Consider the following 26,042-nt stretch of genomic DNA (forward strand, 5'->3'; position numbering starts at 1 on the left):
GAGAGGCTAAATACAACGTGCTGTTATCCATACAGTGAAATACTGACAGGAGTGAAGTTCTAATATATTTCATGACATGGATAAACCTTTAAATAACTGCATCAAGTATAACTGCCATGTATTGTTTGATCTCATTTATAGGAATGTCCAGAATGGGAAAAAAATCCATTGAGACAGATTCACTGTATCCTAGGGCTGGAGCTGGGGATTAGACAGTGACAGTTAAGGGTTAATACAAATGCTCTGGGATTAGTGGTTACAGTTGCACATCTAGTAAATACACTGAAGACACTTTTAAATGGAGTCACCTTTAAATGGTGAATTGTTGGTTTTTTGTTTTTGTTTTTGTTTTTCAAGACAGGGTTTCTCTGTGTAGCCTTGGCTGTCCTGGACTCACTTTGTAGACCAGACTGAACTTGAACTCACAGCGATCCACCTACCTCTGCCTCCAGAGTGCTGGGATTAAAGGCGTGCACCACCATACCCGGCTTAAATAGCAAATTGTATATGACTTTAATGATATCCCCTGAAAGCTGATTTAACAAATAACAAATGACACTTGTGTGGGATCAGATAGTGAGAGAAGTGGTTGTTAGCAGGTCACAGACTTCTCTTGGATTTGTCATTGTACTGGCTAGAATGTCCTGTTCTCCTTTTCGGACTCTCCCACATCTCCATAATGAGAAGGAGACACCACAGTCCTGTCCCCAAGGGTGAAGAGGCAGAAACCCATAACCAATTAAAAGGTCTGAAGACCAGGGAGATGACTCCACAGTTAAGAGTAGTTCCTGATCTTACAGAAGGCTGGAGTTTGGCTCCCAGCACCCATGTCAGGTGGCTCATGACCTATTGTGACCTCTAGCTCCTGCACACAGAAACATAGGTGTGCACACGTACATATAAATAAGCAATAGGATGGATCTCAAAGGAAAGGTCTGGAGTGATCCCTACTTCCTGATTGCCTTGGCACCACACAGTGATGCAGAAACCAGATCACACTGAGTGAATCAGTTTTTCACAACTAATAGTGATCAGCTCTGGTAGTGTGTAAACACCCCATGAAACCTCCACCCAGTAGTAGGAGGCTCCACTGTGATCCGGCTGCTACAACGGACACTTGCCCCATTGCTGACTGTAGCAGTGAATGCTGGGATAGTAAGATAGTCCAGGATGCTCTTTAAAAATGAAACTATTTTAGGGGCTGGAGAGATGGCTCAGAGGTTGGGAGCACTGACTACTCTTCCAGAGGCCCTGAGTTCAATTCCAGACAACCACATGGTGGCTCACAACCACCTGTAATGTGATCTGATGCCCTCTTCTGATGTGCAGGAGTACATGCAGGCAGATCACTGTATACATAATTGATAAATAAATAAATCTTAAAAAAAAGAAACTATTTTAATTGTGCATGTGTGTGTATGTCTTTGTAGAGAAATATGCATGTGAGTGCAGTGCCTGTGGAGGCCAGCAGAGGGCACTGGGTCTCCCCAGAGCCAGTTATGAGCAGTCTAATGTAGGTGTCGGGAACTGAACTCTGGAAGAGCATTATGTGCTCTTAAGGAAGCAGCCTGGGTGCTATTCTGAGTGAGCCATCCCTGAAAACTCTTCCAGAAATGCCCTCAACCCTTGACATACTACCTGGAGCAAGATCGAATCTCAGATAACCCTGGCTGTCCTGGACTCACTTTATAGACCAGGCTAGCCTCAAACTCACAGTGATATGCCTGCCTCTGCCTCCTGAGTGCCGGGATTAAAGCTTCCTTCTTTCTTTTTTTAAAAAAAATTATTCTATCACTAGAAAGTTCCTTCTCATATGAAACCAAAATACGCCTCCTTGTAATTTCTGCCTGCTGGAGCCGCACTGTCTAATCCCTTTCCATTTGACAGCTCTCCAGTGTTTGAAAACAAGAAACATGCCTTTTATGTGTTCTCTCCCAAGCTACATATGTCTGATTTCTTTACCAAATACGCTTCTGAGTCCAAGCAGCCCTCTCCAAATGCCTTTTGAAATCACATACCCAGCTCTGAATATAATACACGAAGACACACACACACACACACACACACTGACTTCTGGTGGCTTGGGATCTCAGTGTCCTCTAGCACACTGGACTCACTCTGCCTCTGCTGGAGGGGCATGGCCAGACTCTGAGACAAGGACACAGTGCTAACTGCATGGGGCAGCACCTGGGTTTGGGTAAGAAATTACTGCAAGAGAGAATTCCCCACTACAGGTTAGATAAGCTGTGTGTGTCTGTGTGTGTGTGTGTGTGTGTGTGTGTGTGTGTGTGTGTGTGTGTTGAGTGGGTGGGGGTTATCTGGACATGAAACAGTCACAGATGAAAGTAAAACCAAGCCATCTCAAAGATACAAGGCTAGCAAGCCATAGCCACAGAGCAACGGGAGAGACCCTACCCCAGGAAAGCTGTCCTATGGCTTGGGGGGAGGGGGGGATAGGGAGGGAAGGCAGAGGCTTTCCTAAGCCAGGCTGCTCTTCTGAACTGTTCTGCTGCCCTCTGGTGGTGACTTTTGGGGCAGCTTCAAGAAGAAGGGAGCCCTCTGACACCTGGAACCCAGGAGGCACCCAGGGCACAGGAAGAATTTTCAGCCGTGGAGAGTAAATAGGGGTCAGGGTATGGTGACACACACCTTTAATCCCAGCACTAGGGAAGCTGAGGTAGGCAGATCTCTGTGAGTTCGAGCCCAGGCTGGTCTTCATAGTGGTTCCAGGACAGACAGGGCTATGTTGAGAGATTCTGTCTCAAAAAACAGACAGACAAAGCCAGACTAGAGATAGTGCACATCTGTAATTCCAACACTCAGGGAGGCAGAGGCAGGTGGATCTCTGGGTTTGAGGCCAGCCTGGTCTATAAAGTCCAGGACAGCAAGGCTACACAGAAAAACCCTGTCTCGAGAAAACAAAACACAAACCAAACCAAACAAACCCCCCAAAACAAAAAACAAACAACAACAAAAACAGACAACCAAAAAAAAAAAAAAAAAATCCCAACGGGCAGTGGTGCATACTTTTGATCCTAGCACTCGGGAGACAGAGGCAGTTGGATTGCTGTGAGTTCGAGGCCAGCCTGGTCTACAAAGCAAGTCCAGGACAGCCAAGGCTAACACAGAGAGACCCTGTCTCGAAAAACTAAAACAAAACAAAACAAAACAATGCCCTAAGAGTTGGGGAAAGTCAAGCAGACAAAGCACTCCAGTTGGTAACTGAAGGGGATCAAGTAAGATGTGCCTCCTTTGGGAGGCAGGCTTGCCCTGCACAAGCCACCCCACTATGCCACAGACTCAGCAGTGTCTATTCCTGATGCTCTCCCCCCCCACCCCCCTACCCCTCCACCCCATGTGCATGTTCTGGTGTGTGCAATGTGTGGGAGTGCGTGTGCATTTCCGCAGTGGGAGTCAGAAGTCCTTGAGAAGTCAGGTCCTATCCTACTGGGTTTAACTCCCAGGACAATAAAAAGAAGGTGTTGGAGTCGGATGTGGTGATACACATCTTTAATCCCAGCACTTGGGAGGCAGAGGCAGGTGGATCGCTGTGAGTCCAGGACAGCCAAGGCTACACAGGGAAACCCTGCCTTAAAAAACCAAAAATCAAATCAAAACAAAAAAGGTGTTGGCAGTCTTGTCTCCCAAGACAGCTCCCCATCACACTGCCTCACACCCTATGTGTTCTGCCTCAGGAGCTACCCACCTTGTCTTCCGAGACAAGGACCTGGGGCTCACAGATTTGCCAGGGCTGGCCAGCAAGCCCCAGGTACCTGCCTGTCTCTGCCTCTCTAGCTCTGGGATTGCAAGCACGCCTCAGCGCACCCATCTTTCGCTGTGGTTGAATTGAGGTCTTCATGCCTTTTTTTGTGGGTGCTGGAGATCAACCCAGGTCCTCTTGCTTGCAGGCCAAGCAGGTTTTCAGGCAGAGCTATTTCACTGGCCTCTCTGTCTGCCATTCCTTGAATGAAGGGAGACAGGACACAGAGGGTGCCACGCCCCACCAGGACTAGGCTCATGGTCTCACCCAAAACAGGACAAGTACTGTGCCAAGGAGGGGGACCAGTTGCTAAGAGGACATCTGAAGAATCGGTAAGCAAATCCCACCAAACCCTGAATCAGCTTTCTGGAAAAACTGCCCCTCAGGCCATCTGGGAACATGGGCACACCCCTCCTGCATAGCCAAGAGCAGATCCCAAAAGCAAGGACAAGGTTCAAAGAAGACGTCCCTTGTTTTCACTTTTCCATCTGGGAAAAGATGTCTGGGGCCCTTCCTAATAGGATGCTTCAAAATCTCTACCCACCCCCAAGCCTACTTTGGGAAAGCCCCTCCTGCTAATTCCAAAATGCGACAGAGTGTCCAGGAGAAGGCAGAGACAAGATTACTAACACCTTCCTTTTATGGCTCTGTAGATAAGACCCTGTCGAATAGGGCCTGGTTTCTCAATTTCTTGCCAGGGAGGGGAGAATTGCATTTCAAAAGGACCTAAAACAATTAGACTCAGATCACACCTCCATCTGGACAATGGGACAGCCAGTGATCTCACCAGCTGCAGGACAGGGGAGGGGAGAGAGACCCAGAGCAGTGGTCCTCTCACCTTCCTCTCCTACCCCTTCCCTTTTCAAAGGAGAAAGCCTGCCTGGCTCCAGGAGCCTGGCTAATGACAGCTATTACCAACCTGGCACCAAGTTTTCACCTCTTGCTCAAGGACTCAAGTGAAAATCTTAGATGTTAAACATACGGACTTGAGATTTTCTCTTCTGAGACTCTGTGAAGACTTTTTTTTAAAGGCCCTTCTAGAAGAGACAAAAGCAGCCCCTGCAGGCAGGCAGGCGGGTCTCTAATCCCTCCTTAGTCAGAGGTTTCATTCCCTCCCAGAGTGAGTCACAGACAGCCCCAGGGCGAGTCTGAGATAGAGGAACACAGAGCCGGTTATTGCTATAATGCTTTGTGGGACTGGCCCTCTCTCCCATTTAACACGATGCAGCTAGAAATCTCATGCTACCAACGCACCAGTCTTGAGGAGGAGACCTGCCCCCAGACATGAAGACATAGGTTCCTGTGGCCAAGCCAAGCTCAAGTGGCCTCTTACCTATCTGCATGACTCTGCCAAAGACAGACACGTTGTCCACTGTGCTGCAGTTCCACCGCCTCTGTCGGAACTGGTGCTGGCACTCCCTGATGCCCGTCTTGGCTCCCTCCCCGATGTAGGACATGTGTTCTTGATACAACTGACACAGCTTTCTCTGGCCTGGGGAAAGCCCAGGAAGCTGGCTGCACACGGGCTGAGCGCCAATGATGAACATCTCAGGTCTCTGCACCGGATTCAGAGCTAGCGACCTACAATAGCAATCCAGAAGGGGAGAAGGTGCAGCCTTGAACACCCCATAGCGGTCACTCAGCCCCCTCTCTGCAGTGTTCTCCACGTACAAGGCTCTGGACAAAGGGTCTGGAAGGAGACTTGAGCCCAGAGAAGGCTATGGTGGTTCATGCCTTTAATCCCAGCACGTGGGAGGCAGAGGCAAGCAGATCTCTGTGAGTTCGAGGTCTACGGTATGAGTTCCAGGACAACCAGAGTGAGACCCTATTGGGGGGGGAATTTGGGGGGGGAGGTGACAACAAAACAAAACATAACAAACATTTGAACTGTCCTAAAGGATGAGGGTGGGCAGAGGAGGCTGAAAGGGGCAGTGAGAGAGCAGAAAAAGTTAACCAACAGTGTGTGTGTGTGTGTGTGTGTGTGTGTGTGTGTGTGTGTGTGTGCACAGAATAAGGAGTGTAGGCAAGTACGGGGTGCTTGATGGAAGGTAAGCTATTCCTTTAATGCAAATCTCCTGTGCCTTTAAGACAGAATCCACTTCACACAGCCTGATGCTCTCTCTCTCCACCTCTGTGTATGCCAGGCCTCTGCCATCGGCTTGGGGGCTACGTTTGCTCATCATCTGGCACATATGACAAGTGCTAAATAAGATGAAGAACTTACTGATTCTCCATCTGAATAAAAACACGTCCGGCACAGACTGTGCCATCTCCATGTCTACTTGGCAAACACAATGGCCACGAAAAAACAAAAGAGGTCACTTGGTTCTTTCTACAAAGCCCTCCTAGGCCTTCAGGCTGATCAAGGAGGAATTTTATTCCATCTGCTTCTACCAGCAAAGAAACACACGGAGAGACAGCAACACCACACTAGGCATATACATGCATACATACACTACACATAAAAATATACTCACACCCCCTTCTGTTTTTGTGACAGAGGTCTCCCTTGTTCTACAAGATGACCTTGAACTACTGGGCTCAAGGGGGTGAGGGGTGTGTGTGTGTGTGTGTGTGTGTGTGTGTGTGTGTGTGTGTGTGTGTGTGTGTTTTGCTAAGAATGAACTATGAACCTAAGGGTCTCATTCATGACAGGGTTTCTCTGTGTAGCCGTGGCTGTCCTGGACTCGCTTTGTAGACCACGCTGGCCTGGAACTCACAGCAATCCGCCTGCCTCTGCCTCCCGAGTGCTGGGATTAAAGGCGTGCGCCACCACACCCAGCAATCAAAGCTTTTTGTAGCGATTCACAGGGTGAATTTTCCACAAAGGGTCTTATACAGTATCTAAGGGGGAAAATAATCATGCGAACAAAGCCTAGATTCTTTTCTATGAAACTCTCCCCTCCGGGAGCTTGAGGGAGAGGACCACCCTTGTGGTCTTCCTGGGATGGAAGAGTCCCCTGGTATTCCTCAGATAAAGGTGTGATCCCTCCCATGGGGCTTCACAGCTTGATTACCCAAGAAGCCTCAAGGTACAGGCTAGACCTCAGTCCTCTCACTCACCACCAGGAGTTGGCGTCAGTCAGTAGCTGGGCCCAGCTGGAGAGCAGAGCTGCCAGGAACAGCAGCAGCAGCAGGCTGGGCATGGTCGGCCTCCACCCATCCCAGTGCCCTGGGACCAACATCTTCCAAAGCGGAGCTCCCTGGAGATGGAAGCAAAGACAGTCAGCCAGCGTGCACATGCCACAGGGGCGATGAGAACAGTGCAGAGAAACTCAAAGGATGAGCTGGGGAGCGGAGGTGGGGGGGGAGTGAAGACAAGTGAGGGCCAATTCTGGCCCCCAGAGAAACTTGGCCCTTTCCAACCTCCTCTTACTGGGTATCTCTGCTGCCACTGGGCCCTGAGTCCTTCGCATTACACTATGGGACTCCTACTTAGGACCCAGTTCCAGAGGAAACAGTGAGCTGTGAAGCCAGAAGAAGCAAATGAAAACAGACCATTTCAAGAGTGTGCCTGGTGCAGCAATTAAGAAGCACATGTAGCCTTCTGGAGCAGAGCAGAGGACAAGAGGATGGAGACACAGGGACGCGCGCACACACACACACACACACACACACACACACACACACACACACACACACTTTTTAAAAAACCACCCACTTCAGAGGTTTAATTCTATCTTCTTCTTTGTATGGGTTACACCCAAACAGGAGGCTGTATCCTTCCGGCTCTGAAGTTTTCTGACCGCAGACCTTTGTTTACTCTTAGGTAGTAGTGGCAGGGAGAAAACATCAATGCAGGAGCCTGCCAGGAGCAGGCTTTGGTGGCTAGTCTCCTCCCCCAACACTCTGGCCTTTGAAAGGCCACACCGGCATCTGGATAACGCCAGCTATGGACCACTTCTTCCAAATCTTCCGGGAGGTCCTGGCCCCATGCTTGCTGAATTGGTGTTCCTGCCTTTGTCTTGGGTGAAAACACCAATCCGGGAAACCCTGGACATTTGGAAAATACAGCTTTGACATCCTAGAGCAACTGACCAAATGCCCACCTATTCCGAGGTTCTCATTTGAATGCGCTAGTGCGCGCTCTCTCTCTCTCTCTCTCTCTCTCTCTCTCTCTCTCTCTCTCTCTCTCTCTCTCTCTCTCTCTCTCTCTCTCTCACACACACACACACACACACACACACACACACACACACACACGCACACACCACAAGCTCCAGGCAGTCCCGCGTTGGCTCACCACACTGATCCTGAGCTTCTGAATCGATAGACTCTCCGGGAGGGGGCGGCAGATGCTTTTTAGACCGTTGGTCTGGGAGACATATTTGACCTGGGGCCACTAAGAGAGGATGGTAGCTGGAGCCGACTCGGAGAGTTGGGACAAGCTTGCTCCCCACCCCTTTTGGCTTTCCTGCTAGAGGTCTCTGCTGGGGCCGGGCGCCAACAGGCAGGTGTGGGGGGCCCCAGCAAGCCGCAGATCAAAGAGAGATTTGCTCCTTAGCTTTTGTCATGTAGAACTGGCTCGGAAATGACCCGGCCTCTAGCCCAGGCCACTAACAACTCCAACTTTCCTAACCAGCTTCACTGCCTCCTCAGAAGGGTGTCCCTCCCCCCTCCCACACACCCCCACCCCAATAAATCCTCCTTCTCCACCTCGGGATGGGAGGTCTGTGAATGCAGAATTTAGAGAGATGGGGTAGAGATAGGGCTGGCTCCAGAAGCTAATGGTTTTATGGGGGGGGGGGAGGGGGAGGGTCTGGGTCTGGGATACAGAGGATACACAGGGGAAAAACTTCAAAGAGCCTCCTTGTCCAAACATCCCCAGCTTCTCCTCCCAGTCCTTCGTGGCTACTATTTAGCCTTCTCTAGTTGCCCTGGCCAAAACACCACGGCCTGGCACCAGCACCCTGCCCCTTGTCCCAGTCTCACTACCAAGCAGCACAGGTTTCTCCCAATGAGTAACACCGATCTCCCTGAGCCTCCTCACCCCAGGTGTCCCATCTCACACCTCTAACGGGCTCTTTGGAAATCTTTCTGCAGATCCTAAGTCCTACCAACACCAAACTGGGAGTCGGAGAGGGCATCGATTCAGAGACAGGCAGCCAGTGCCTGATAACATCACTGTGTTTGACTGCCCAGGGTCAGAAGCTGATATGCTGTCCAGGGCCAGACCTCACAGGGGCTGCAAATTCCACACTTCCTTGCCACAGAAACATAAAGGGAGAATGCAACAGGCCCCAGCAGCCCTCCTGTGCATACCCACAGTCTCCCTGGGCACCACCGAGTTCTCAGACCATTATGAGTGAAAAATGTAAAGATCACCCCAAACCCAAGCAACCAAAGAAAAACCCAAACAAAAATTCTTATGTTATGGGTGTTGTTCCCACTGTCTGTCATACATGGTACATGAAACAAGGCAGCCATCAGTGTCCTCAGGAGCTCTGTTCTGGCCAGAAGTGGTCCAAGAACGGATACTGGGCAGCCACCTGCACTTCTGACATGGTTGCAGGGTGTGTCGGCATGGACAGTGTGGAGCTAACTGAGATGTTTTGGTCCCACCGGGTAAAAATAACTCAAGTCCACTCTAAGACACAGGGCATAGATGTGTTGCCAGAGTCCAAGGAGCAGGCACTACCAGGCTGCGGGCGCTGAGTAGAGGGCCTTGGAAAAGTGCGAGCTTCCAATAGATCTCCTGTGATGACCTGTTGTGGTCGGAAGGCGAGTATGTTGGAAGGAAAGGAGAGACACTGCAGTAAAGGAGGCCTTCAACCATCTCTGAGTTCTTGGGACAGCTCTGGCTTATGAGATTCAGGGTGTACTTCCAGTGCCTGGTGTCTAATCCCCATGGGACATTCAAAAGCCACCATCCAGGAAAATGCTCACTCCTTCTGTCATTGGGCGCCACCCGCCTCACCATGAAGCTGAGTGAATTAAGCAAGGCATGCCCTGAAAACCAGCCTCAGGTTCCTCTCATCCCTGCCGGGATCCTGTCCTCTAGCTCTCTTCCTGGATGCTCCCTTGCTGTCCTTCAGGCTCCTCTCTGACTGGCTTATCAAGTCAGCTGCCAAGGCCTTTGACTGTGTTTCCAAAGTACCTTTGGGTTGGTTAGTTTTTCAAGACAGGGTTTCTCTATGTAATGGCCCTGGCTGTCCTGGAACTTCCTTTGTAGATCAGGCTGGCCTCGAACTCACAGCAGTCCACCTACCTCTGCCTCCCGAGTGCTGGGATTAAAGGTGAGTGCCACCACCGCCCAGCGTTTGCAGAGTATCTTAAAGCTTATTTCCTACTCTCCATCCACACTGTTGTACTCCGAGAAACCAAAGAGCCAGCTAATTGACCTCTGTGTCATGGCTTCTTTATTAAAGTCTTTAATTTTCAGTTTTCTAACTGTGGAAACTCTAGGTTCCTGCAAGTGTGGTCTGCACTGATTAGTGTCAGCATCACAGGAACTCAAATTGCCAAGCTCAACCTAGACATAGTTTTGTGTCCAGCAATCAGTTATTGTTGTTTTTAATGCAGTTTTTTGTTTTGTTTTGTTTTTTGAGACAGGGTTTTTCTGTGTAGCCTTGTTTGGCCTGGACTCCCTTGGTAGACCAGGTTAGCCTTGAACTCATAGCCATCTGCCTGCCTCTGCCTCCAGAGTGCTTGGGGGTACAGGTGCGCGCCACCACACCTGGCTAATGAAATTATTTTTTACTTAAGCATTTTACTACATTTACTTATTTGTGTGAGGAGTGGGGGCTAGGCACAAGTGCTAGAGGTCAAAGGCCAGCTTTGCAAGGTCACTTCTGATGCCCGTGAAAATCTGAGAGCCACACTCATGCAGCCATCCTCAGTAACATAATGACTAATGCACCACGCTCGCCACACGACGTGCGTGCTTTACTAACAAATATCTATTTGTTGATGCCTTAAACCAGTCACCCTAGGGTGTTAAAGACCTCTCAGGGCCACAGAACCATTCGGCACAAGCAAGCCAAGCCACAAACGGAGCATGGACGTGCCCACCGGCTTTCTCTCAGATAGCCATGTGTGCGGATGGCTGAAAGGAACACGCTAACAACTCCCACTGGAGCATCACTGCTGACTGCGGCTGCAGGGGCCTGTGATTACACTGAAGGCCACTGGACTGTGCACTCTAGGTAAATGGTCTACACAGGACATGGGTTACAGCGAAACAAAGCTGTTGCCATTTAACAATGCTTTCCTGGTGATGAAGCTGTCCTCTCCCCTGCAGATACGGATGCACCAGGAACTATGTCAGTAACAGTTCTAGCTCAGGGCCGGCCACCAAGCCTGAATTTGATCTCCAAGACTTAGCATGCCTGAGTCCATGCATTCCACTCTCAGCCAAATATAAATAAATAGATAAGTAGGGGCTGAAGAGATGGCTCAGTGGTTAAGAGCACTGACTGCTCTTCCAGAGGACCCGGGTTCAATTCTCAGCACCCACGTAGCCGCTCACAACTATCCATAACTCCAGTTTCAAGGGTTCTGACACCCTTGCACACACCTACACGCAGGGAAAACATCAATGCACACCACAAAGTCATTGAAAAAAATAAAACAAACAAAAATAAATACATAAATAGGTTAGCAGCCTTGTGTCAGCCTCCTGCCACCAACAGTGAGATGGATGGGCCAGCTGTGCTCTGTAGTGGCCATGAAGTGTTGTGCAGGAATAAAATTGAACAAGCTACAGCTGCATGCAACCACGCTCAAATCTTACCAACATAACGTAGAAAAGCCAGCCACAGAGAGCACAGGTGTACGCCACACAGAAAAACCAGAAGCTGACTATCGCCCACAGCATGTAGAGGTTCCCATACCCATCTTCCCTGTCCCCCGCTCCCCCCGCCCCCGGCATGGGAGAGGAGACAGTGATGAGGGAGAGACCTGGAGTTGGTGGGTGCCAGCATCACACTCTGCTCAGCCTGGGTAATGGATGAGGTCACTTCCCTTGTGCCACTTATTCGGCTGTGCATGTATTATGTGCACATCAAGGTTCTTTGCCATTTTCTGTGTCCCTGTGTGTTACATTATATAACAAAAGTGTTCAAAAATGAGAAAAGGTCCCAGTAGTGTGAATCTCTGTGTATTTTCTCAGCCTCATAGGGCACGCGAACATCCCTTTCCCCTTTCTTCTTTTCCTCTTTATAAAAAGAATATTCAAGCTCAAACGAAAATTAAACAAATGTTTACTAATTTAGAAACAGCCCTGTGACATAACTATCGGAGGGTGGGGGCAGACGAGGAGCAAATCGGCACACAGCCCCGAGCATCCTATCCGGGAGCCAGCAGTCTCCGCATCAGAAGTCAATGCAACATGGCTTCCTTTCACTGTAGGGAAACCAGGCTTCAGTCAAGCTACTTTCTGTGTCACTTTTATTTTTTGCCAGTGGTCACTATTTAGTTCACCTGCCAGCCTCTGGCATGACTGTTTTCATAGATGCCTTTCTTTAAAAGACCCTTTAAAAAAAAATAGTGACCGAAGATTAATGCAATAATGTAAGGAACACTTTATCAGAAAATCCCAGTCTCTTGAAGGAATCCCCAGATGCTCATCTTCTGTTCAGCTCAATTAACACAGCCTTTCCCTGCCAGCCTTAATTATTTCTCCCAAGGGTCTCTGCTTCTACCCTGCCCCCCCTTCTTCCTTCCTGCTTTGCTCAGCGAATCCTCTTAGCCTTAAGGCACAGCATTCCTTTGTGTGATCTACTTCCTCGACAGTTGGTGCAGATGAAAATTAAAAAATCTGTGGTGGGGTGGGAGGAAGGTTTCCCAGCTCTACCACCTTTTGCGGCAGCCCCTGGAGAACTCACAGGCATCTCAAGCCTTGGTGGGGTGGGGATGGGAGAGGGGGAGAGGGTGGATAGAAGGGAGAGGGTGGATAGAAGGGAGAGGGTGGATAGAAGGGAGGAGACTTACATTCTGGCACTTGGGAGAGATGTTAAACTAGAAGTGCATTTGGCATTCCCTGTGAGGAGGGTGTGTGTGTGTGTGTGTGTGTGAGAGAGAGAGAGAGAGAGAGAGAGAGAGAGAGAGAGAGAGAGAGAGAGAGAGAGAAAGAGAGAGAAATAGGAAGGAGAGGAGCCCAATGGCAGTGCTGGCGGTGGACCCATGTAATAGAGACTCCCAGACCATCAGCTTTCAATGTGACGGAAAAATAAGTGACCTACTGCTCCCAATTGCACTGACACTGTGACACTAAACGCCACAAAGCCAATAGAGTCACAAGACTCTGCATTGTCCCCCTCCATGATCCAGCATAGAAGATGGCCAGAAGTGGCAGGTCCCAGCTGCACCCTCTTACTTGGAGAAGCCACCATTTTCTTCCCAGTTGCCAAGCAAAAGGTCCATGCAAGTTTTATTCTGTGCAGACGATAAAGAATTTTCATCCATTTAAATGATGAATCACAATCATTTAAAATTGGATGGCCCCTAAGTGAGCAGCTTAGGAAATTATTCCAAGGAACCCGGAAGCCAACGCTTGGAGGGTCATGGAAAAGTTGTTTAGAGGCTCTCATCTTGTAAAGTAACCGATTTTGGTCTGCTGTGGAGTTCTGGGGCATGGGATGCAAATTCCTGAGCTCACAGGGAGGGAAGGGGTATGCACTGCAGCTCTGGTCCCCACCGATGGCAGCTGACAGCCCGTCTATACTGGATAGAGTGTGTCTGGTGCTACCCACTCAGTGTGCTGCTGAGTTTGCAAACTGGAGCTGGTGGGACGGCTCAGCAGGTAAAGGTGTCCGGTGCGCAGCCTGAAGACTTGATCCTCAGGACCCACACTGTGGATCATAAGGTGTGCTCTAACCTCCACGCTCACGCCATGGAGAGAGAGAGAGAGACAGAGAGAGAGAGAGAGAGAGAGAGAGAGAGAGAGAGAGAGAGAGAGAGACCCATGCTATTTAAAAAAGAGGAGACAGGCATATACAACAGCACAATAGCACATACCTTTAATCCCATCACTTGGGAGGTGGAGACATAGGAGTTCGATGCCAGCCTCAGCTACAGAGTGAGTTTGAGGTCAACCTGAACTACATGAGACCCTGTCTCAAAAACAAACAAACACAAACAAACAAACCCTCTAATTGACAGATGGCCAGATCTCTTTGATTACCACATGATTTCAAAATTTGGGGATATGAATTTCTCTGTTCCCTACTGCTTCCGACATAGTTCTTCTTTCTTTCTTCTCTTGTTTTGTTTTGGTTTTTTGTTTTGTTTTGCTGTTTCTTTTCGAGACAGGGTTTCCTTGTGTAGCCTTGGCTATCCTGGAACTAGCTCTGTAGACCAGGCTGGCCTGGAACTCAGAGATCCGCCTGCCTCTGCCTCCCGAGTGCTGGATGAATGAGAGGCGCTCACTACCAATGCCCAGTTTCCTTATAGTTTTTGCAGCTTGAATACAGGCTCCCAAGGCTTTTGAGTTGGCCACTCTGCTCTCTAAAGGAGCGTCAGTGTATGTATGTGTACTATTATCTGTATTATAGCTACAGCAATCATTTTACTAAATTCACACTCCTGACTATATGGCACATACGCAGTTTCTGAAAGAAGTTACTCTTTTTTCTAAACAATTCTGTAGTGTATATGCATCTGTGTATGTCTATGTGTGGCTGGCTGGCCGTATCTGTCTATGTGTATGTTGGTGTTTGTGTGTGTTTCTGTGTATGTATGTATATGTGTGTCTGTGTGTGTGTGTCACAGTGTGTCTGTGTGTGTTTATTGGTGTTTGTATGTGTGTGTCTGTATGTCTGTGTGTCTCTGTTGGTGTGTGTGTGTTTATGTCTGTCAGTGTTTGTGTCTGTGTGCCTGTGTGTGAGTCTAACTGTGTGAGTCAGTGTATGCGTGTGAGTGTCTCTATGTGTGTGTGTCTCTGTGTGTATGTATCTATGTGCCTATGTGTCTGTGTACATGCATATATGTGTGTGTCTGTGTGAGTTACAGATGTTTATAAGCCACCATTTTGGTTCTGGGAATCAAACAAGTCCTTACAAGAGCAGCAAGTGCTCTCAATCGCTGACTCATTTCTCCAGTCCTCTGGATAGTGTTTATCACAGTAACAAGCAGCAAACTAGAATGGGGTACAATGTCAAAATGCGGAGACAAACAGAACTTATGTGTTCTGGGTACAACAGAATCTTCACTGGGGCCACTTCTTGGGGGCCGTGGGGATGCACCAAAAAGTCTGGGCTTTGTTCTGTGGTTTACAGGAGCTATTCCAGACGCCGCACAGGTAGAAGCACCATCAGGTCTGTATTTAGAAACCACGGTGACTATTTAATGGAAATAATGACTGATGGAGTATAGGGAGTGGAAGGCTGGGGGCTGGGCTCCGGCAGAGGAGTCAGAAGCTGTGGAAACATGATAAAACATGAAAAGGAGCAGAAGGAGAACACAGGGGTCACGTGAGAGGAAAACAGGTGCAGAATGACAAGTTAGCACCGGGAACCACCCCCAGGGCAGGCTTGTATTATCTACTGATGTAGGAGATCAGGTTTCAGACTGCTTACCCTTGGTCACCACTGATGTGAAATAGGACACACACTGGTATATGACGCTGTGGCACAGCTCTTGCCAGGCATTTGCAAGGCCTCGGGATCTATCCTGGCACTGCAGAGAGAGCGCCAGCAGGACAGGGAGAGAGAAACAATTGTCTCCATCCACACATGGTTTCGGGGGAAGGCCACTTTATTAAAAGTCGCCTTAGGAGGCTGAAGCACATTTGATCTTTGGGGAATCTATCCACCTCACAAACTCACACCATTGACCAGAAAGAGTCACGATTCAACTTGGGAGGCAGAGGCAGGTGGATCTCTGTAAGTCCGAGGCCAGCCTGGTCTACAAAGTGAGTCCAGAATAGCCAAGGCTACACAGAGAAACCCTGTCTCAAAAAACAAAAACAAAACAAAACAAAACAAACAAACAACAACAACAACGAACGAACAAACAAACAAACAAACAAAAAAAGAGTTACCATTTATGAAACACAAAACAAAACACACGGAGATGGAAGGAGACCAAACTCTACAGACTTGCCCTCTGGCCTACACAGCCTATGCTGGTACATGCACTTGTGTGTATGTCCCATGCACACACACAGATGCCACATCCAGTACGGTTGCAGGGACTGACATAACTGGAGTGGCAAAGGAGGGAATAAAGAAAGGGTACATGGCACACAGAAAAGCAAGGCCTGGGTGGCTTGGGCTCTCAGAGGGAGAAGCCCAGTGTGTTTATTACAGACAGTTTAGCAGGGAGGTGTGGTTTATGGTATACAGTGAGTAGTCTCTACTGGGGAGTCATCCCCAGTAAACATCTGCGGGGGGGGGGGGGGGGAGATGCCTACAATGGACATTTTCTACACACACAGTCAACACTTGCACTTGGACCAGAGGAAGGCTTTGCCATGGCATGCCTCTGATCTTGCCACTCACACAGGGGCTGTGACGCACGTGGGGGCTTGCCATGACATGGCTGTGTCCATGCCAACAGCCCACACTCACTCGGGACTTCATTTATTCAGGGCTTCCTCCACTTCCCCCACACAAATGATGACATAATTTTTAAAAACTAGCCTTACAGCCTAACCCAAGGGTAACAGTTGCTCCTGGACTGGTACATATTTATCCAAGAAATCACTTTGCTCTCTTAGGATGTCTCTTCCTGATCAGAATCTTGGTTAACCTCTAGAGTTACCCAGCTTGCACACAGTCTGACTGCATCTCCTAAGATGTCCCTGAATTGTGGAGATCTAGTGAGATGCCAAAAGAATGATCCTGTAGCTCCCTCCAAGCCCATCCCTTCTTTGATGAGGATAAGCAGAAGAGCTGCTGTCATTTAGAACACACTCCCTAGGTGAGAGGCCTCGTCCCCAGCCTGTGGCACATTTGGGAAGTGATAGATTTCGTATGTGCAGTCTAGTAGAAGAAAACCGGGTCACTGCAGTTGTACCCCCGAAGAGGATACAGAGACCTTGGGTCTTCTCAGTCTGTCTCCTTAACATTTCAGCCACGGAGGGAACAGTTTCCTCTCTCGCACACTCCCACCAGGACGCTCTCTCTGCCTCATCACAGACCCCAAAGCAACACAGCCAACAATGGCCTGAAACTGGGTCTTTATAAGTCTTTGTCAGTTGCTTGCGTACCTCCCTAACACAACAGCCTTTAAAGCCAAAGGTGGAGTTCCAGGTGTTGAGGACTTTGTGTGCCTGTTGGTTCGCTTAGCTGGCTCTATTGGAAAACCACCCCTTGTAGAGTGTGAACTGGTCAACTTTATGGGAATCTGTGTGGGGCTTCTCAAAAACCAAACTACAACTTCCATATGATTTAGTTGTATCGTTCCTGAACATGTTCCCACCTGGCTCTGCGGCCTACTGCAGAGAGACTGGCTTGCCCATTGGCATTGCTGCTTCATCCATCACAGGCCTAGACGCTCATCAACAGATGGACGGATAATGAAAATGCGGTACATAAATACAATGAAATGTTATAAATAAAAGTATGCAATTTTGCAGGAAAATGGATGGGACTGGAGCTGTGAGTAAGGCCAGCCTGGTCTACATGGTTTGTGCTTTTTGTTTTGTTTTTCGAGACAGGACTTCTCTGTGTAGCCTTGGCTGTCCTGGACTCACTTTGTAGACCAGGCCGGCCTCTAATTCGCAGTGATCCGCCTGCCTCTGCCTCCCGAGTGCTGGGATCAAAGGCGTGCACCACCGTACCCGGCCCAGTTTGTATTTGTTCTTTGATTTTTGACAATGGGCCCTGACTGTCCTGGAACTTGATTTGTAGACCAGGCTGGCTTCAAACTCACAGAGATCCACCTGCCTCTGCCTCTTAAATGTTGCGATTAAAGGTGTGTACAACCATACCCAGCTTAAAGATTTGTTTTATTTTTTTGTGTGTATGGGTATTTTGCCTACAAGCACAGATGTGTGCAGCACATGCATACCTGGTGGATATAGTCCCTGGAACTGGAGTTACAGACAGTCGGGAGCTGCTTTGTAAGTGCTGGGAATTGAACCCTGCTCCTCCAGAAAAGCCATCTGCGTACTTAACCACTGAGCTAGCTCTCCGGCCAGTCTGCATGTTTTTGAGACAGGATCTCTGAGTGTGGTGGTGCACAGCTCTAATCCCAGCACTCAGGGAGGTAGAGGCAGGTGGATCTCTGTGAGTTTGAGGCAAGCCTGGGCTACAGAGTGAGTCCAGGACAGTCAAGGCTACACAGAAAAACCCTGTCTTGAAAAACAAAAACAGCTCTTCCAGAGGTCGTGAGTTCAATTCCCAGCAACCATATGGTGGCTCACAACCATTTATAATGTGATCTGATGCATACTGTTTACATAATAAATAAATCTTAAAAAAAAAAAAAGAAAGAAAGAAAGAAAGAAAAACAAAAACAAGTGGTTGGGGGTCGGGGGAGGGAAGGAGTCTCACTGCATCGCCTGGCTAGCCTGGAACTCACGATGGCCATGTAGACCAGGCTGGCCTCACTCACAAACCCACCTCTCCACCCCCCAATCTTTATCTATGTGCATCTACCTGGGAGTGAGGGAGTAGAGAGATGTTAGGAAATTAGAAAGGGACCATTAAGGAGGGAAATAATTTTAGCAGAAAATTACCGTATAATTAAATCTTAGTAAGTGGTACTTAAGCTACATTTAAAATCTAAAAAGTCAGGATTAATTTGATTAGCAGCTGACCATTTAAATAAAAAAAAAAATCTCTTTTTAGAATGTAAAGGTTTTGGATTTTTGTTGTTGTTATTTTTCTAGCAGTTCCTGGGTTATCAAGGGCAATTCAACTAACGCAGTTGCTGTCCCCTCGAAAAAGGCAGAGGTGTCCAGCCTCTTGCTTCTCTAAGGACAGACAGTGAACAAGAGAACAATACTCCAATCCCCGCTCCTGAGGTCTATGACACCTTGCCTACATGAAAAGACAGGAAAATACAGCATTGTTGAGGTATTTTTAAAAAGCTGAAATCTTCCAGCTGGGCAGTGGTAGCACACACAGCACTGAGGAGGCAGAGGCAGGCGGATCTTTGTGAGTTCGAGACCAACCTGGTCTACAAAGCATGTCTAGGACAGCCAAGGTACACAGAAAAACCTTGTCTCAACAACAACAACAAAAAGCTGAATCTTCCATACATTTTTTTCCATCGGGTGTGGGTGTGGGTGCACACACATGTACACATGCCAGAACAACTTATGGAGGTCAGAGAACAACTTTGGGGGTCAGTTCTATCATGTGGGTTCCTGGGACTGAGCTCAGGTCCCAAGGCTTGGCCACAGTGACATGAGGCTACCCAGCCTTAAGTGACAGTCATCATTGTTGACTAAGGCAAGTCCAGCCCTACACAGCCGTGGCCCTTGACGAGCCACACTTCTCTAGCCCTATCCGTCTCTACTAGATAATGAGAGAGAAGGCTGGGTGCACAGCTCCATGCTAAAGCGCTTGCCCAGCAAGGTGTTGGGAGGGGGCATCGGAGCCAACGTGGTGGTGCACGCCTTTAATCTCAGCACTCGAGAGGCAGAGGCAGGCGGATCGCTGTGAGTTCGAGGCCAGCCTGGTCCCTAGAGCGAGTCCCAGAACAGCCAAGGATATGCAGAGAAAACTCTTGTCTTGAAAAACCAAACGGGGGGAAAATATCCAAGCATCCTTCACATCTATTGGCCAGCGAACAGGTCTGCTTCAGTTTGGTCATTAAGCTTACCAGGCTTTCAAATATGTTTCTTTTTAGAGTTTCCAACTTTTGATGAAAATAAAGCCTAATAAAACACTAAGCTGACTTCTAGTATCCATACTAAATTAGCAGCTTTTAAATTGCATTTCTCTGATGCTCAGTGAGAGCATAGATTACACGTCTATTAGCCATCTGCAATGCCTCTTTCATAGGTCATTTACTTTTAAAATTAGGACACTTAGAGCAGGAGGCATCCTCCTGGGTCTGCTAGCAGGTAGCCAACTCTAGCTGCAGTATCTGAATCAGCTTAGCCCACTTGGTCCTCAACTTGGTGCAGCCCTGTGCCTCTCCGGGCATGCCTGCCTGTCTTTCACTGTGTATGCATGGACAAGAAACATGCAAGCAGAGGGCTAGAGGGCTCTGTGTTTATGCTTTCTGTGACATCCATGCCCAGGTGTCTCCGCTGAGATCAAAGGGATTGCAAATGTCACCCAGGATGTAGAACTTGGCTGAGCTGGAGGTTTGCTCCTCTGAGAGTCAAGATTCTACAGATGGTCCCTAAGCAAACAAGGCTGCCAGGGACACAGGAGGCAGATGCTCCTCAATTCAACCAGCCAGGGAGGCACTGGCTTTGCCCAGCTAAGTCTAGTTTAAAAAAAAAAAATGTTTTGCCAAAAAAATCCTGTAACTAGATAGGTGCTTATATCACACTGGGAGAGGAAGTGTTGAAGCAAAAAGCCTTTCTCTCTCCCCACAAACCTTCCCTGGGTTGTTTTTTGTTTTTTGTTTTTTTATGCATCTGCTTTTGCCCAGTTGCTTTTCCAAACCTAATCATGTCATTCAGCCACAATGCTGTCCTGAAGTCACCCTCTATGTCTAGATGACAAGGTGCCGGTGGAGTGACACAAATGAGGAAAAACACCAACCTGCCCTTCCCCCCCCCCCCCCCCCCCCCCCAACACACACACATCTGGATTCTATCGCAAAAGAAAGTAACATTTTCTCTTTTTTTGGTTTTTTGTTTTTTGATTTTGGAGACAGATTTTCTCTGTGTATCCTTGGCTGTCCCAGACTTGCTTTTGTAGACCAGGCTGGCCTGGAACTCACAGTGATCCATCTGCCTCTGCCTCCGGAGTGCTGGGATTAAAGGCGTGGGCCACCGCGCCAGGCTTAGAAAGTAACATTTTCAAAAGCATTTAGAAATTAGTTAAAAATATCTTTCAGAAATAACAGCGGGACTGGCAAGATGACTCAACAGGTAAAGACTCCCAAAAGTTGTCCTGTGACCATCACACATGTGCCATATTGTGTGTGCACCCATAAGGCTCATACAAACACACACAAATGTTACTAAGCAAATACATGGAATAAACAAAGAAACTGTCAGGGGACGTCTGAGATTCTGAGTGTCTTTTGTAAACACTGTGAATGGCTGGTGCCTAAAACTACAGTCAGGGAGAGGGCAGTGAAGAACCCAGCAGATCTGTAAAAATGATGTAGCAACAGGAAGGGATGCTCTCAGTGCAGAAGGTCAGACCCCTGACCCTGTCCAGGCTGCCAAACATAAGCTCTGAGACCCACAAATGAATGTGTGCTAATGTGTGCACTGCCATCTCTTTGGCTGTCTACAAGTGGCCTCTTTTTTTTTTTTTTTTTTTTTGAGACAGGGTCTCTTTGTATATCCTTGGCTGTCCTTGACTCTCTTTGTAGACCAGGCTGGCCTCGAACTCACAGCGATCCACCTGCCCCTGCCTCCTGAGTGATGGGATTAAAGGCGTGTGCCACCACGCCCAGCAAAGTAGCCTCTTTTTGTTGTTATTTGTTTTGTTTTTAGATTTTACTTATATATCCATGTATGTATGTTTTAGTGTAGGTACACATGCATACATTCAAAAGGGTGCATGCATGGGATGGGGGCCATCAGGAAAGTGAGTGGGTAGGATCCTTGAGCAGGAGTGCTAGGCATTTTTTTTTTTTTTTTCATGTTTGCATGAGGCCTGAATTATGCAGGTGCTGGTCTCCAAACTCTGGTTTTCACACTGTGTAGCAACTGCTCTTAACCACTGAGCCACCCCACCAGTTCTATCCTCTTTTTCTCCATGGATGTAGCCCATTGAGTCTACTCATGTCCCCTCACGTCCCCTCCAGCCTGAAACACTAGCACCCTAGGAAAATTTCAGTGGTAAGAAACGAGTCCATGTTTGTGTCAAGGGAAACCACACGCCCAAACACCAAAAGCCAATGTCAACACAGAAAGTCAGTGGAAAACAGCCCAGTATCACACAGATGTAATATGACCAGATGTGGTCCACCAGGGAGGCTCTTGGGGTGGTGTGCAGCAAATAGTAAAAATACTGCATTTTTCTAACATTAAGAGAATACCACCAAAGACTGAGGCAAAACCAGAGATGTCTGTGTAGTTTCTCCCTGGGCTGTCACTCCACGCAGCTCCCCCTGACACTATAGATTTAAAAACCACCTTCTTTCCCCACTATCTCTCTCACCCTACCTTTCCATCACCCTAACAGTTATTATCCAAAGGAAAATGATCAGAAGTCATGTTACTGCTCTACAATTGTTCTTTTCTTTGTAACAGTTTTATTAACTTGTTTATGTGTGTGCATGCATGTGAGCTTATCAGAAGATAACTTGTGGGAACTGGTTCTCTCCTACCATGTAGGTCTCAGGGAATGAACTCTGGTCCTTGGGCTTAGTAACAAACGCCGGTACTTGATGATCTGTCTTGACAGGCGTCCTCCCACTTCCACTTTCTTTCTCCTCCTTCTCCCTGCCCCCCTTTTGGTTTTTTTTGTTTTGTTTTGTTTTGTTTTGCTTTAAGACAAGATTTCTCTGTGTAGCTTTGTAGACCAGGCTGGCCTCGATCTCACAGCGATCCACCTGCCTCTGTTCCCCAAGTGCTGGGATTACAGGCCAGTGCTGTTGTTCTCTCCTCTTCCTCCTCCTCTTCCTCCTCCTTCTTCTTGAGATGGGGGTCTCCCTATGTTACATGGGCTAGCCTCAAACTTCTGGCCTCAAGAAATTCTCTTTTTCTCCCCTCCCTAGCAGCTAAAATTACACAGGAGAACTGTAGAATCCAGCTTAGAGTCCCTCCACCTCATGCCCTGGGGCAGGGGCTGAAGATTTCTTGGCCTGGTTTAGCAGTGAGAGCAGCCAGAAGTAGGGGCGAAGAGGCAGTAACTGCTGTGAGGACCTTGGGGCTGGAGGTGGGGCCACACAACCTTCCTGTTTAGGTCCAGGCAGCCCAGGCTGCAAAGCACAGAGAACTTGAGATGATCTGGATACACAGAAGTTCTCCTAGACCCTTTCCCCCTCTGACATCATACACAGAAACAACCTTTGAAATTATAAGTTACATGTCTAGTTTATTTCCATTATAAAATACATCTGCAGACTTTTTTTTAAAAAAACCTTATTTGTACTGCTCATGTTTGAGGGTTTTTGTTTTTGTTTTTGATTTGTTTTTTGCTGTTGTTTTCGAGACAGGTTTCTCTGTGTAGCCTTGGCTGTCCTGGTCTTGCTTTGTAGACCAGGCTGGCCTCGAACTCACAGAGACCCACCTACCTCTGCCTCCTGAGTACTGGGATTACAGGAGTGCACCCCCTCACCTGGCCAAGTTTGAGTATTTTAATTGCATTGTACAAGTCTAACATGAGAACTAGGTACTCACTCATTAGATTAATACCATTTAATTGAATTAATTGTATCAAGCCATTTCTCAGGGACAACAGCTCATCTCGCCCATGATAACTCATCTTTTCCTTTACTTTTACTTGCGTGCCTACGAGTCTCCACTCATATTTAACAACACAACTATAATTTACAGCATCGGTCCAAGGTTCATTAACCGTTAACACATGCCAGATCTCCCTATGGTATGGTGTCTCCATTATAGCATCAGACACTTTGGTTACATTTACGCTTACAATATCAGTTGTAAAAACTAAGATGTTAAACATGAATTTTTCATGAATTGGAACGAACAAAAATCCCAGAGTACACAACAGTGTGGCAACTCACAGCAATGCCCCAATGCCAGAAAGCCACGGCTTTAAGTCTCCGCATGGCCCCCTTCTGGGAACAGGGCACCGTGGCTAGCAGCAGCAACATGGAGAATACTCTGAAGGTCCTCTCGGAGGTTTCTCTGGCAGGATGCAGTTACATCAGCCCGCAAGATTCTTGCCCCATTAGCCAAGTCACAGCCTTTGGCTTCCGGAATCAGCCTTTTGGGAGAGCTTGCTTCCTGTCCTGGCACAAGCTGTCTGCTCAGAGGACCCACATCTAGCTGCTCTGATATATAACTGGTCCTGTCCTCTGATACTAGCTGTAGGGACAGTGGCCAGGTCCTTAGGGCTGCCTCAGTGCGGACCTCCTGATGGGGGGGTGACATGGTAATCTTTCTCTTGCAGATCTTCCAAAAGCCAAACTTTTAAAACTTTTGTTTTCTTAGAGTTTGCATATATGTATATCTACTACATTGAGCAGATTTCGCCTCATACCCCCTTTCCCCTTCCCTACTCCTGTTAGCGCTCCTTGTCCCCTTAGGCAGCTTTACATCTATTTTCCTTTCTCCCTGTGACTTACATGTCTCTATGGAATCCAGAAACTGCAAACAAGAAGACATTCAACATTTGTCTTTCTGAGACCCGCTTAATTCACTTCATACGGTGATCCAACTACACATATTTTCCTATAACATGACTTTGGTTTTTTCTGTGCCTGAAAAAAATTCCATCATATGTCCAATATATAACATGTTTTTCTGAATTCTCTGTTTATGGACAACTGGGTTGGCTCCATAACTCAGCAGCTGTGAAGAGTGTTGCAATAAACACTCACATGCAAGTGTCTGTGGTGTGCTGACTTGGAGCCCTTTGGGTAAATACTCAGGAGTAGAACATCTGGCACACACAGAAGATTTACTGTTAGGGTTTTTTTGTTTTGTTTTGTTGTTGTTGTTGTTTTTTTTTTTTTTTTTTTTTTTTTTGTTGTTGTTTGAGAACTGCCCCCATCACTGACTTCCACAGTGTCTGGACTAAATTACACTTTTGATCGTAGTATCTCCAAGTTTTCTTTTATCTATATCTTCAACAATATTGGTTGTTATTTGTTTTCTTTCTTTTTAAAATTTGTTTGTTGTAGGTTTCTAGGACACTCTGGGTCCTTCTATTTCCCCATTCTCCCATGCTTTTCTCACCTAGAGTCCCATAGGATGTCCTCCCTTCTGTCCCACTTTCCTGGTAAGTGAAGACTTTCATGGGACATGCCCCTTGGGCTAGTGTCCAGATATAAGTGAGTATATACCATTTGACTCTTTCTGCTTCTGGGTTAACTCGCTCATTATGATCATTTCTAGTTCAATCCATTTGTCCACAAATTTCGGGAATTCCTTGTTTTTAATAGCTGAGTAGTATTCCTTAGTGTAAATGTACCACAGTTTCTTTATCCATTCTTCTACTGAGGGACACTTAGGCTGTTTCCATGTTCTGGAAATTATGAATAAGGCTGCTATGAACATGGTTGAGCATATGTCTTTGTTGTGTGCTGGAGCTTCTTCTGGGTATATTCCAAGGAGTGGAATAGCTGGGTCTTGAGGAAGCCTTATTCCCAGTTTTCTGAGATAGCGCCAGATAGATTTCCAAAGTGGTTGTACTAGTTTGCATTCCCACCAGCAATGAAGGAGTGTTCCTCTTTCTCCACATCCTCACCAGCATGTAGTGTTGCTTGAATTTTTGATCTTAGCCATTCTGCTGAGTGTAAGATGGAATCTCAGAGTTGTTTTGATTTGCATTTCCCTGATGACTAAGGACATTATGTCAGGCGGATCTGAGGCTGGGGGTCCTGCTCTAACTATGGCACCAGCCAAGGACAATACGTGCAGTAAACTTCGAACCCCTACTCAGATCTAGCCAATGGACAGGATATTCTTCACAGTTGAGTGGAGAGTGGGGACTGACTTTCACACGGACTCTGCTGCCCCATATTTGACCAGGTCCCCTTGATGGGGAGGCCTGGTGGGACTAAGAGGAAGGATAGCAGGCTACCAAGAAGAGACTTGATACCCTATGAACATATACAGGGGGAGGAGGTCCCCCTCAGTCGCAGTCATAGGGGAGGGGAGTAAGGGGAAAGCGGGAGGGAGGGAGGAACAGGAGGATACAAGGGATGGGATAACAATTGAGATGTAATGAATAAATTAATAAAATATATTTAAATTTTTGTTTGTTTTTGTTTTGTTGTGCAAGACAAGGTTTCTCTATGTGGCCCTGGCTGTCCTAGAACTCTGTCTATAGACCAGGCTGCAGAGGAATTTTAATTCAGAACATGGCCGCTCTGGCAACGAATCACATTCAAAGCCCTTCTAGATCTGCATGATCTAGGTAGAATATAAGCAGGCCTTCAATCCCAAGCAGTGAAGGTAAAATTGGTTTGTAGAAAGAAGCACCCACGTTTGAAAGTGATGTCTAATTGAGTGGCAGAAAAAGAAAGTGACAAGTCAGAGAAGATTTGACAGAATAGGCTTTACCCAACTCTCATAAAAAGAGAGAGGAAAGGGAAGCTATTTAAGGGATAATGCAGA

At 47.6% G+C, this 26,042-nt stretch overlaps 2 protein-coding genes across 2 annotated transcripts in view; both read right to left on the reverse strand.

Moving 5' to 3' along the window:
- Positions 1-26,042, reverse strand: part of Wnt5b (Wnt family member 5B) — a 115,535-nt gene that overhangs the window by 9,361 nt on the left and 80,132 nt on the right. The window contains exons 2-3 of the mRNA XM_051155227.1: positions 6,824-6,963; positions 5,094-5,341 (exon numbers count right to left, since the gene is read on the reverse strand). Of these exons, the coding sequence (XP_051011184.1) occupies positions 5,094-5,341; positions 6,824-6,945 (370 nt within the window). The 5' untranslated portion in view covers positions 6,946-6,963. The remainder of the gene's footprint in view (positions 1-5,093; positions 5,342-6,823; positions 6,964-26,042) is intronic.
- On the reverse strand, positions 23,514-23,852 carry LOC127197667 (2-iminobutanoate/2-iminopropanoate deaminase-like). Its single transcript, XM_051155646.1, has one exon. The coding sequence runs from the start codon at positions 23,850-23,852 to the stop codon at positions 23,514-23,516; it is 339 nt and encodes a 112-aa protein (XP_051011603.1).

The sequence above is a fragment of the Acomys russatus genome, chromosome 13 (genome assembly GCF_903995435.1).
Source record: "Acomys russatus chromosome 13, mAcoRus1.1, whole genome shotgun sequence".
Classification (NCBI taxonomy): domain Eukaryota; kingdom Metazoa; phylum Chordata; class Mammalia; order Rodentia; family Muridae; genus Acomys; species Acomys russatus.